This window comes from Neolamprologus multifasciatus, chromosome 11, assembly GCF_963576455.1.
Source record: "Neolamprologus multifasciatus chromosome 11, fNeoMul1.2, whole genome shotgun sequence".
NCBI classification, from domain to species: Eukaryota; Metazoa; Chordata; class Actinopteri; order Cichliformes; family Cichlidae; genus Neolamprologus; species Neolamprologus multifasciatus.
This window is the reverse complement of record NC_140449.1, coordinates 15,900,875-15,914,338: the sequence shown is the minus strand read 5'-3', so window position 1 is coordinate 15,914,338 and position 13,464 is coordinate 15,900,875. Positions and strand designations below refer to the sequence as shown.

At 42.3% G+C, this 13,464-nt stretch overlaps 1 protein-coding gene across 1 annotated transcript in view; it reads right to left on the bottom strand.

The window, feature by feature from the left end:
- The window catches only part of rims2a (regulating synaptic membrane exocytosis 2a), a 147,983-nt gene that overhangs the window by 49,297 nt on the left and 85,222 nt on the right, over positions 1-13,464 (bottom strand). Inside the window, 9 exon segments of the mRNA XM_085178578.1 lie at positions 508-646; positions 2,840-2,908; positions 5,336-5,489; positions 5,835-6,006; positions 6,356-6,486; positions 9,507-9,619; positions 9,903-9,949; positions 12,151-12,274; positions 12,401-12,500. Coding sequence (XP_085034704.1) covers positions 508-646; positions 2,840-2,908; positions 5,336-5,489; positions 5,835-6,006; positions 6,356-6,486; positions 9,507-9,619; positions 9,903-9,949; positions 12,151-12,274; positions 12,401-12,500 — 1,049 coding nt within the window.

Below are 13,464 nucleotides of genomic sequence, written 5' to 3'. Positions count from 1 at the left end.
AAGTAGATGCATGTGCTGCACACAAGTGTGAGCTGAAGTGTATGTGTGTGTGTACCTGTCAGGTGTGCAGTTGTCGTCAGACAAACTGTGGTGCTCCACTCTAGCAGAGGAACTGAACTGAGAAGGCCTAAGGTCAAATGCTTGGTCCAGACTTCTGCTGTGTGACAGAAGTGGACCGATCACCCCTTATGTATGCTACATACTGCCCCCTGCTGTCCAAGAGGCACATGGCCTCATGTTTAACAGAGGCCATGAGAGGAAACAGGAGAGGCGCTGCACACCACAGAGGGTTGAGGTGCTATTTTGAAGTAAATATAGCAACATTTGGTGCTACAACCAAAACAGGTGGCGAATTTGAAAGTAACCTGAAACAGCATGCGTTTCAGCTAAACTAGTGAACCTATTTTTTTGTCAATTCCAAAGCATGGAAGCACAACACTACGATGTACAAAAGACCTACCAAAAACTATACATGTCAGGCCTTTGGTGCATTGAGCAACTGGTTACCTGGAGGGTGGGGGAACGCTGGGAGAGCGCGACCGCACCCTGTTTATATCAGCTGACCGAGAGCAGTGGTTAGAAGACATGACCTGCTCGGGGACCGACAACGTGGAGCTCTGGAAGTCTCTGCCATTTGGCCGGTAGTCTGTGAAAACAACAATGAATAAAGAGAAGCAGGGGGTGGAGAGAGCAGGGGAGAGAGGGTACAGCGTTATTTAAGCGATTCCTTTATTCCCTCACAACACCAGAGATGCTACTTGTATGCTTTTTACTTGAGTGCAGATTCCTTTTATACTTGAGTTATTTAAATAACTACATATGGTTAATGAACAATAATGAATGCTGCTTTTGCAGACTTAGTTTGACCACCGTCTGTAATAACTAAGAGGAGTAAGGCAAATCTTGGTCAAACTTTGTAAAGCTAAAAGCCATTCTGCACAGGTGACAGACTCATTTTGATATGCTGAGTCTTTATCGTACAAAAAATGAGGAGTGGGTTTCCATAAAGGTGTAAGTCATCTGCTGTTTTAACACTGTGCATTAAACATGAAAATAGCCTTTCAAAAGAATCTGAAAGATTATAATGAATTTTCACTGGTAGACTGATTAGTCCATTGAACTTGAAAGAGTTCATTAACCGATAATCAGACATGGCTAAGAGCCACGGTTAAGGTCAGTGCTTAGAACTATTAATGTTGATTGATATTCAATAGAGTGTATAGAAGATTTAAAATGAGTTAAAGAAAAGCCTGATTCCAAGTTGGAAAAGATGGAAAGGTAAGAAAGAAATGTTGACCTTCACTTTAAAGGAGTCGCATGTTAATCGCATAAGATTTTCTTTTGTGTGTCGTAGATAGAATAAAATAGATTTCTTTAAACGTGTCAGGCAAAATGACCCATAGAGTAAATTGTCATATTCTGAAAGTCTACCATTTGTTTATTGACATAAACAAATACAAGCTACAAACATTTGAAAAAAATGACCACAATCCACAATGTCTTCACTCCATTATGATGTAAATTAAATTTTCAAAGGAAAACATTTGTCATTTCTTAAAAAAGATGTTCCACTAGTGAGCTTCCTGCAGCGCAGCAATCAACTTCCATGCAGAGCCAAATTAAATCTATTCTTCCTCCTGACATGTTGCAGATGCAAAGAGGAGATTCTTTGTTGACAATTAATAGGTTTTAACAGGAACTGGCTGCAATGGTGCAGAAGAGCAGAGGGTTAAAGCAACATGAAACATGTTGCACAGATGTAAAAAGTCTTAAAAGTGTTCAGTTGTAAGGCCCATTTGTCTTCTACAGTAGCTGTACTGTGTGTACTGTATGTTCTGTAAAACAAAAGTAAAATATTTTCTTCCCCATTTGAACTGTGGAAGCAGATAACGCCAAAAACCGCAGATGAGATGCAGTGGAGCCCGAGCAAAGGGGAGGGAGCAACCAGGGCTGAGTGAATGGGGTATTCCTTTCACTGTGGATGAAGTGAGGGGGTGGGGGTGGCTGGCATTGTGAGAGGCAGTGAGGGGCTGATGAGAATTTTAAAGAGGCTGGAGGAGGATTTCCCTCAGCTGTGGTATCATCGGCAGGCCGGTCTGAATGTCTGTGTGTGTGTATGACACGCAGTTTGCTACAGAAACTGTCTATTCTCCTGTTTGTTTTCTCACATTTTTCCACTCGCTTCTTCTGCGTGGTGAGTGATGTGAAACGACCTGTAAACAGTGCAGGTAGCTGGTTTTATCAAGCCTAATTGCAAAAAAATATATATATATAGCATGTCCCATGGTCTTTTTGTGAAAACTGAGAAAGAGAACTAACAATTATAAAAAGACAGGTACATGTTGCCCTCAAATGCAACCTTGTGCTTAAAATTTAAAGGAAGCCTTTTTTTAAGCCCTCACTGTCTTTTTCAGCATAATTTTTCTTCCTAGTTATTATTTCATGGGAGCAAATTTCAAGCACTTCTCAGTCGTTTTTTCCCCTTCCCCTGTCTTATTCTCTCTGGCTGTTAGCAGCTCTGCCTCTGCTTTTCTGATGCAGCGTGGGCGTGCTGCTGAAGCCTTAGCAAGGACAGCAACTAGCAGTGCAGAGGCAGACAAAAAAGCCCTCTGCTCCCTCACTGTGCTGCTGCTGTTGTTTGCTGATGGGTTGCAGGATCTTAGCCCGATACTGCGAGATGTGATGACGTGTGTAAGCATCTTTCCGGTGGCGACGTGAGTGAGGTTAGCTAAGTACATTATTAAGAATCGTAATGCAGCTCTGGTGAAATGGAGTGGATTCGATTCACTTACGCCACACAACGATGACCTTCTTAATATGGCCTTGAACTGTTTATTACCTGTTATTACCCCAACGCCGTCTTCACAATCATAGTCTGAGATCTCACTGTCACTTATCCTTTGGGATCCTTTGAGAGAAAGAAACAGACCGAAAGGCAAAGAAGCAGGAAAGAGGAGATAGAGGGGAGAGAGAGAGAAAGAGGTCATTTTCATTCCCTTTTTCATTTATTTAGATATTTTTTTGTTTTTCAAATAATAAGTCACCCCTGCTCTGACTGTAATGCTCACTGGTCAAAGTGAACCCTCCAACTAAAACAAATAATGCAGCATTTCGCCGCTCGATCCCAACAAGAGCAGCCGATCCTTCTTCATCTGAGCCGTGGCACTTTGAAATGGCGCAGTCAATCATTCAGTGCACACGTAAAGGTGGAGACGGGGAGAAGTGATAGGGCCGTGTAGCTCTTTCCTCATCCTTCCCCCGTAGCCTTATCACCCCCACTCCCCACCCAACGCATCCCCACCGCCTTCACCGTTCATTCAACTTAAATCAACTGGACACGTGTGCTTTTTCAGAAATGACAAGTGCTGCACTCTGGCAGTGCCGCTCCCAACCTCTCATCTCAGTTGGCTGAAAACTTTTTACAGCTGTCAGCTCTTTCACTTCACGCTAACACCAACACCCAGAAAATCGTCCTAGTGGGGGAGCGAGCCAGCCTCCCGTGGCTGAAAGAAGCAGCGGAGTGAAGCCGTATGGCATAACGGACTGCAGCGCAGTCCTCTTAAGCGTGTTAGGAGGTATGAGGGCCAAAGACTCTAACAATAGTAAGACAAGGGTCAAAAATATCCTATATAAAGAGTATTTTAGATTTCATGCATGCAGATAATCAAATATTATTTTCCTCTTTTTCTTTTTTTGAGTAAATATGCCAACTGTGTTGGAGGATTAGGCCAGTAAATAAGAAGTATCACAAAAGCAACACAGTCGCCTTCCGTTTTCAAGAAGATACTCACAATGAAGACACACAAACACAAGCAAAAGCAGAATGGGCAGAGTGTGCCAATGGTAATCTGTGCAACTGTTAAGAGGAAAATATTCATAATAGGCCAAATAACAAACAGTATACATGACAGAGGAGAGGCAGGTGGTCATAGGCCAATTATGTCTGTCAGGAGGGGCGGACAGCTCGGGTTTTAATAACATCACATTAGGACTGAATACAGTTTGGCAGAATCTGGTTTTGGGTTACAGGGTGGGGTTGTGAGCCAGTTAACAGGTGAACACACAGAGAAGGAGAGACCACTGTGTCCTAAATCTCCCCGTTTCCCCACAGCGTCTGTGGTTCTGCTGCTCTGGGTGGATAAGGAACGAGTGGTGTAAAATATACACCGACCCTCCGCACAGAAATCCTTGTAAGGCAGCAGAAACGTCAGCTGTTAAGGGGGAGGGGGGAAAGGGGTGGAGAATTGGGGCACAAGGGTGTGTTTTTAAAGAGAAGGAGGACGACACTCAGATGCTCCATAAAGCTGCAATGTTTGGCAGGGCAAAGGTCTTTACCTGAGTTGTGTGAATAAGAGCCTTTGTCTGTAAAAGCAGAAGCAGTAAGGTAGATGTGACATGGACAACAGAAACAAAATATGCAGAAATAACAACGGCCGTAAAGGCCTCGATGACCTGAAGCAGCAACAGAAAAAGCCAGCAGGCAAACAGCATGGGCACTGATCAGATAAATATATATGGCTCCTTGTTTGTTGAAACAACTACAAAAATCAGAAAGCTACCTATTGTTGTTTTCATTTATCTCAGTGCTAAAATTTAGATTTCTGAGTGTTCGGTGCCATGAGTCTGTCGGCACAGATATATTTGTATGATGGCAAGCTTCAAGTAATAAAAAAGGAACAAATTCATTATTAACATATAAGGAAACGCGCATGAAGACAAGCTACAAAACGCACAAGAGTAAAAACCTCCATTGACTCTTTCTCTGATAGCTGCAGATTTCTCTCTCTTATCATGCCACAGCTGGTATAAATGTGTTTTAGCACTTAAGGCCACATTATTAGCTGCTGTCATTGCTTCACCTGTCTCATTGGTATTGTGTGGCGGGGTGTGAGGAGGTGCATACGTAGCAAGGGCAGAGAACCATCAGTGACAGTAGAGTACATTAAACACTCTGATATTGTGCAGGGTGCAAATAAATTAGATAAAAAACAAACGTGTTTTTTTAATCTTTCATTTATCGTAACCTTGCTTGAGTGTAAAGCTAGGAAAGCTTCATTAAAACAAAGACTCCCTGTCTCTCACTCAAAGTAAGGATTATTAATTTAACCCAGGTAATGGACTGATAGTCGGTATCAGCAGATACCCGAAGCCAATGTATCTGCATTGGTATTAGAAAATCAGCTGACCTGCTTCCATCTCACACTGTGAATGAATGTCACATGTCTTTACATTACAGCAGGTAAAATATTTTTCCTACAGGATGCCCACCTCCTGACTCTTTATAGTCACTTTCAGCACATTTTGGGACCATTTGAGCGACAGAGGTGTTACTCACTCTGCAGCCGCCGCGTTGGACTCTCTCCGTGGAGCTGCCGGCGCTGTGCGTTCGGGGAGGCACGTGGGAGTGGGATAGATGACACGTCGTGTGTTTGTAGCTTGTACCAGTGTGGCTCGTCATCGAGAAGAGCCGTCTCCAGCTCAATCAGGATCTGGCAGAAGTAAAAGGCCCAAGTAAAATTTCTCTCCTTAAAAGAAAATTGCCTCACTCCAAATGTTTTAAGCTCACATATTTTTTTTCTACTCACTGATGGAATCAGGGCAACGTAAAACATGCTAGCTTTTACAGAAAATGTAAATCCCCAAAAAAAGCCCTTTCTGTCACTCACACGCGAACAGAAAAAAAGAAAGTTCCTGATCCATGATAGGCAAGGACTGGACCACCCAACACTTTGTGATGGCCAGCAGCTTTCTTAAGGGCTTGACACCATTCAAGAGGATAAGCTGAGATACTGTTACTGAGTGTCTCTGTGAGGGCTTGGGTTTGGTTTTCTCACCTCTCCCAGGAATTCGCTCTCCTCCTCCCTCACCCTGGCTTGGTCCCACAATGTGATCTCCAGCATACGTTCCCGAAACTCCCGCCGGTGCACCGGCGAGTACATAAAGGTCTGGTTCCATTTGGGCTCTAAGGATTTCTTTACTGTTTTTGTTCTCCTCTTGCTTTTGTCACTGGAGGAACAATAATTCAAACTGTTTTTATTTACAATCATGATAGGGAAGAGCCACGAATACAACAAATCCATCACACGACACAGCACAGAGCACAGCACCACAGCATGCAGCTGCAGGGAGCGACATGGCAAAGTGAACGTGCTAACTGCTTCTTAACGTCCATTTTCTGCATTCCTCATCAATACATGAGAATAAATGACTTAATAAGAAAATAAGAGCATAATTATGAAATAAACCTCACATCAATGCCCCCCATAAATTGACCTTACTGCATAATCTTTTTTTAGTGTCTTTCTACCATCGGGGAAATTATGCCCTGAAATAGAGGAACTGTTTCTACTCTTACCTTCTGTCAGGGAGGAAGTAGATTTTGACGTAAGGGTTCCTGGGTCGGCCATCTTCCCTGGGTGGCAGGTCTTTGGCACCCAGGATGGTGACGATTAGCTGATGGCCCACTTTGTCATACCACAGTTTGACCTGGGGGAGGGGGGAGAGCAGAAGCAGCCTGCTGAGAGAAAGCTCAGGGCCAGCACAAATGAGAGCACATAAAGGGAATAATGCAGGAGAAGACAACTTCATCAGGTCCTCACATATGCATTTATATCCTTTTGTTGAGTTCAACACCCTTTCAATCAGTATAGGCCTCAGTGCAGGGTCTTCTCCTGTATTTACCCTTTAGGGAAAAGGAGGAGGGTATCCAATTGCTAGGATGTCATTTTCATAAACTAAAACTATATCAATGTTAAAATGGTGTGATAATGATTTTTAAAGATGCAAAAACTCTCCTTTTCGTGTTCTAATTTAATCATTATGTTTCTTTTTTAAATCTATAGTATTCAAGTGTGTCTGATTACAGTTTTTTAAATGGAACTGACCTTTTCAGCTGGAGTGAATTGTAGTGAAATGCTAAAGGCAACATGCTCTAAAATTAACACTGTCCCACCATCTACCTATATGATGGCATCTCTAATAGTGTCCTCCCAAGTATTCAGTGGGGATCGATAACGAGAAATCAGTCATGCTGCTGCAAAAGGGATCAAACAGTTCACGCTAAAAGAAAAGTATGGACTCCAGGAGAAAAAACTTAGAAGAAATAAAAGGCCAGCTGAAGCCTTAAAAGAAATCAGATGAAATGAGAAGTAAGACTTCTAAGTTCTGGTCCATACTTCATTCAGAATATGATTATGGATAGGGGTTTGCACTGTTTAAGAGGACTCGCCGTTCATGCAGCAATGCGGGAAAGAGCATTCAAGACAAGTCGAAACAGACAGCAGGGGGCTCATGGGAAAAACAAATTGTACCAAGTAATCTCTAGCCCACCAAAATGCCACATACTGCAAAATATGAATTCAAATGTAGAGTAAGATTCACCATAAAGACTAGCAACAATAAGCAAAATACTTAAATATATACTACTGAGTCGGATGTACAGTGTGTCCAATACAGCCAATTAACAAGTAAGCAGTTTACTGAAACATGCTGGCTTTAACAGAATTAATGTAGACACACACACAAACCTAAACGATTCATATGTTTGATCTGGAAAACACGCAGTGCACCCTTTCCTCTGCATGCTCTGTTACACACACCAACAATATTACCGACACATAGGATATGATGCTTAGATCTCGCTTAAGCAAAACAACACAACAGTGAAATAAATATCTAAGGTTTAACACAGGAATATTAACCCTCAGGCCATCTAAATCAATAATGACCATAAAACAGAAACCACAGAAAAGACAGAGTGATATTAAAGCAGGCAGCTTGTAGCAAAGAGAAGCCTTCCAGGCTTCGCTCTGTTTGGAGTTATTATTTGGGAGGTACAATTTGCTTATTCGTTAAATCTGGTATCTGTAACGGGGGAAATGCAGTTTTGGCTTTGGCTTTCCAAAGAGGATGGTGAACTCAGTATCTTTTCACTGCAACATGAAACCACACAGCCATGAGCTCAGATCTGCTAATTAGCATCACTTCAACTCGCACATGGGGGAGCCCTTCTGTGTATGCGTGCAGGATTAGAGTTATCGAGGCCTGGGTTCATGTCACACTGAAGCAGGAGAAAAAAGAAAAACAGAGATCTTTGTCCTAGAAAGATTGACAGAGACACCGACCAGCATTGCCATAGACACAATACTAAACTGCTGTTTCAATTAGGTCAATCACTGAAGTCAGTCCAAAGACATCAGGCAATGCAAGAGCGTCTCTTAAAATAAGCTCCGATTAGTCGAGCATGCACTACTTGGGGATAATGATGTGTATGGGTTACAATGAGCTATAAGAACTCTAATCATAAGAATGATACCAAGAAATCAAATCAAGGAAAATGACACAATGCACTGCACTAAGAGGGAAACTCAAAGCTGCCATTTCCCCAGGAATGCATTTTCCAAAGTATGGAAACAGAAAAAAAGGCCAGTCAACAGTCAATGAGCAAAGAAAACCAAACAGAGTTTGTGCCCTTCACACAGGGCCCATTACCTGGACCCTAGGGGCAAAAGGCGGTGTTCTTCTACTAAGGCTTTGGCTCTGGATAAGCATAAATTAAACAGCAAAAGAAAAAAAAAGAAAGAAAAGAAAATGCAATAAAACCAAAAACACAAAACACAACAACTCACAATACACCCAAAACACAACAACAGAAATTTGTCATTTGGATGAAAGATTTAAGCCAGCAGGTTTTGTATTTTTTTAATTTCTGCTTTCTCAAAGATTACTCATCCCTGAGCCGCTCTGCCCTGTTCTGCATAGGTCCTCGGAGAAAATTATCAGCGGCTCACAATTAGATCTTTTTGTCTTTTAGACCTTTTTCTCCTCCGCCTCAAAGCTTGCGTCACGGTGACGTTAAACGCAATTGTTATCCACAGACGATGCTTGATACAGACAGCTCCTTACTGTGTAGAATTACTCATCAAGGTCTTGCAAGGTTTATCCAATGAGCTGAACTGTTTTAGTGATTAGTCCACTGCGAACTTCAAGGTCGGCCCTCTCATGAAAATCCAGAACTTTAAGCAGCGAGTGGATGAAAAGGCTGTGCTGTACAGTGTAGGATATGTTTTAGTGGTGACCAAATACTCTATGGGGCTCTCATAAATATTAAAAGAGCAGGAAAAGCACATTCTTGAATCCTAAATTTAAGATTTGATTTATCTCATTTTAATGCAGCCTTTTTACCAAATTTACCCCAGGAGGGTTTTTATACTGGATAATGAACAACACACAACGTAATCTGATCTACAGTCCTGTGCTGGCTTGGTGAAGGGCCAGCTGAACAGGCTGAGTGATGTTGCTGAGTCTGACAACAACGTTTAACAAGGGTTTGAATTAAGATTTAAACTAAAAAAAAGAAAATAGTTTGGTTGCATAATGAATCTGCAATGGGAAAATTATACTTACTAGCTCATCTATGATCTCAAAAGCAATTAAATCCTCTCTAACAATCCAATCCTCTTCCCGGCTTTTACATGTAGCCCATATGTGGAGTTGAGCTCACTTACTGAGAGCTGTCCTGACAGGTACTGGGGGGCGTCCCTCAGCATGCTGGGACTCATAGGAGAAGTGACAGAGATGGAAGGACGGTCCATCTTCTGAGACTCGAAAGAACTCGAACCTGGCAGGGCACAGACGACACAGTCAGATAATCCACCCATCTGTTTGCTGTTTGTAGTTTTTGCGCTGCACAGGGCGAAAACTGGAGATTGTAGCAAGAGCATACAAAGAAATGAAACACAAAAAGAGCACAAAAATCTTGCCATGTGGGGGAAGATAAAAAGGCAGGGTGACAAATGCAATCTGCGCCAAACAGACATTTCCTTCACTTGGTGTTTCTGGGATGATTAATAGGATCAAACGGCACACTGTCAAACCCACGGAAAAATGTTGACAGAACTCACTTGATTCCAGTTGTGAGTGTGTGCTGTCTGGTATCCTTGGAATATCTCTGAAAAAAAAAGCAAAAAAGAAAGTGAAAGAGTGTGAGAAGCAGGAGAGAAGGAGGGGGATGGAGCGGATCAATTTAAGCTAATACCGAATGCACTGCGCTTTAATGACCGTAAGCACCACATTAGTCTTCATTCACCCAACGGCTCCCTCAATGGCACAAAGCAGGTCAGACCTAGGAATCGACAAAGCAAAGGTGCCTCTGTTTTTCAAAAGCAATCGGAGTGGAGAGGATAAACGATGTGACGGGCTTTCATGTTTTTTGCCGGCCGGCATTCTTTGGTGCCTTATGAGGCCAGAAATGGCAGAGCTGGAGCCAGAGGGAGGGAGGAACAGATGCTGAATAAACAGCTCGGTACAGCTCCTTCGCAAACACATTCTGAGCTACGTTCCCTTCAGATTCCCCTTTTCAAGTCTCCACATTCCAAAAATATGAAGCTATTCTGAGTCACAGAGGCAGCTGTGTGGCACGAATAAACCTACAGATGTTGGCACTGTAATAGTTTTACAGCGCAATCAAATCAAATAGGTAAGAGATGTTGGTACAATCTAAAGTGTGATTCTTTGAAATACTGACTAATGCTAAAGTCCAGATTTATGCATGGTTTGCACCAACGTGAGAGTGAAGCAGGGACAAGTCTTTTATTGTTGTAGCTGGCATTTTCCATTTAGGAGTTTAGGAAGACAAAATACTGAAAGTATTTAAATGAAACTATATGAGTCACTAAGGTTAGAGTAACAACATATCCTACAGAGTCCTGTAAATTCTGCATTGGTCAAGGGGGGAGAATGAATGCTCATACAAGTAGGTTTGTTTAAACACTTAATATAGAGTTAATATAACCTAAACTTTATGCTTTACATTTCACACAGATTTTCCCATAATAATAACTGCAGAGAGTACTGCAAAGTCTGTTTGTGCGTCCTCAGCCACACACACAGAGCTCTCCAACATCACTCCAAATATTTTTCATATCACGTCTGTTTCATAAAATACTGAAATGTCTGTCAAAATCCATCTATAAATGTGAATTGTGTGTCTCAGAGCTGTCTGTGTGTCCCATTCTTTCCTTTGTTTTTAAAGAAATACTTGAAGCATGCATTTCCATACACGGCACAACAGGAGCAGAAGGTATACTCTGCTTCTCATCTGACTGGCTGTTAGACACAGATTCCAGGTATATGCAGTGGAGGTATGTGTAATAAAGCGGCCCCTCTCTAGATGAATCCCACTCTTGATCTGAAGTGTCAGGATTCATCTAGAGCAGGGACGTCAAACTCATTTTACATCGTGAGCCACATACAGCCCAGTTTGAGCTTAAGCGGGCCAGACCAGTAAAAACTCCCCTTCTGTCAGCGTGAAGAAGTTTAGCCACACATGGAAATGTTTAGACATCTTAATAGAAGAAAAAAGAACTTCAACAGTAAATCTTCGTTTTTCCACATGATAAAGAAATGTTGCTGAAGGAGTTTTTTTTTTTAACTTTGGACCCACTATAAAACACAGAAACTTGTACTGGAGATAGGGAAAGGTTCAGGATATTTTTTGTTTATTTATTACTTAGTACCTTTTGGTGTAGTGTGAATGACCATGGAGGAGGTCTCTGTCACTAGAAAAAGCTGCAAGACTTAAAAGTACAGAATCTATTCCTTCCTTCACGTTTACCAAGGCCATCTAGTGGGCTAGAAGGGAGTCTTTGGCCCCCAGGCCATATGTTTGACACCCCTGAACCACATAATTGCTTCTCCCATCACTGAGACCTCACCCTGTTCTGAGTATGTATCAAAAAAAGAGTTATTTTTCTTATAGTGCCTCTCCTTGGTCTGAATTATCGTCCTGCACCATATTTAGTTTTATCATTAAACACACAATTCCTTTTCTGGGGGTCACAAACAATCCCAACACAAGCACATAGTGGGAAAAAGGTCGATGCCCTTGACAGATCCTAGTCCTGGCTTCGCTTAATTAAAAATTACATTTTCAAATCTCAATTTTAACACATCTAGTGAACTCGTCTGCTTCAGTATGCTTATTGTGTTGTATGGAAAAGTAACACAATTGCAGCACAAATTCTCACCCATGCCTAACACCTTGGTTAGTGTGAGCGAGAGCATCCTGTTGCTTATTAACACCAAAATCCAAAGTTGTGTTGTGAAGAACAGTGTGTGTCTGCATGTGTGACACTGGTTGTGAGATCTCACCCTATAGGCCGCGAGACCACCAGCTCCACCTGCGGCTCCGGCTTGGATTCTAGTATGATATTGTAAACTTCTTTAAATGTGGCTCCTTGTAAAAGCTTCCCGTTCCACTCCAGCACCTGATCTCCTGCGAAAACACCAGAGATGCTCAGCATCACGTGGAAGATCTTAATCCTTTCTGCTCACACTGGCGTCACAGCTGAATTTTGCCAGTTTAATTTCTTCATAAATGTGTGCGTGTGTGTTTCAATACCTGGCCTGAGGTGTCCAACAGTGTCTGCTAGACTTCCTTTCCTCACTTTAGTGATGAAAGCACAAAGTCTACCAGATTCTGTCATCTTGCCTCCCACCACCTGTAGAAACAGAGAGGTGACTGGTACTAAAATGCATTTGTGAAACAAAAGTCGAGCTATGTCATAATAACTGTAGATTTAATGCACCGCATTAACATGCAAGCCCTGCAGCTCATAGAAAAACATGGACTCATTTTCTCAAAGCATTCTGTTCATGTTATGGCTTCAGTTTTTGCCTGTGAGGTTTGAAACCACAAGAAATACACTGGAAGGGAAAAGGTCAGTGCTAAAAGTCTAAATCTTTTCAGAAACTGTCCAGGACTGTGCTTTGTTCCCCGTGGAAATACTCCGGTGCTGTACCGTGGTTCTGTAACAGTGCAAGGCCGTGAGCTAGAGCTGTACTGTACAGTCCTGAGCTGCTGTACTCCACTCTCCTCGGCTTACACTGGCATCATACAAATAAAAATCCCCTCTTAATGGCAGCTGAATGCCAACATACAAAGGAGCTTAGGGAAGTCTGCTAAATGAAATGGCTTTATGTAACAGGCAGGAGATAGAGAGAGGGAGGCTTGCAGATGAAGAGAGCATAAGAGAGAGAAAGAGAGAAAGAGATGGGCAGTGAGGGCGAGGCTGGCAACTTGACTGATGGACTGACTGGCTGGATTGTGGAGCTGGGTGGCTGCTGCTGAGCGGACAGAAATGCACAGAAGCACTGAGCAGACACAAACATGCCATTTCAGGAGGCTCATTTAATCAGTAATGATTTTTTTCCCCATCTTGCCGCTCTCGCTTCTTTCTCCAGCGGCTGCTGCCATGCTCCTGTGGACATTCGGCCGCTCTCTTATTTTTTTAAGGGTACGCACCACCTACAGAATTACACAACAGTGAAGGATAAAAGAAAACTACTATCTATATAAAAATAAGTATATGCTTTTTGAATAGATGGAGACACTGAAAGGGAAACTGACTTAGCATTCAATAAAGAATTTGATCAATAAGAAGCAGGCAGCACTAAAACTATAAG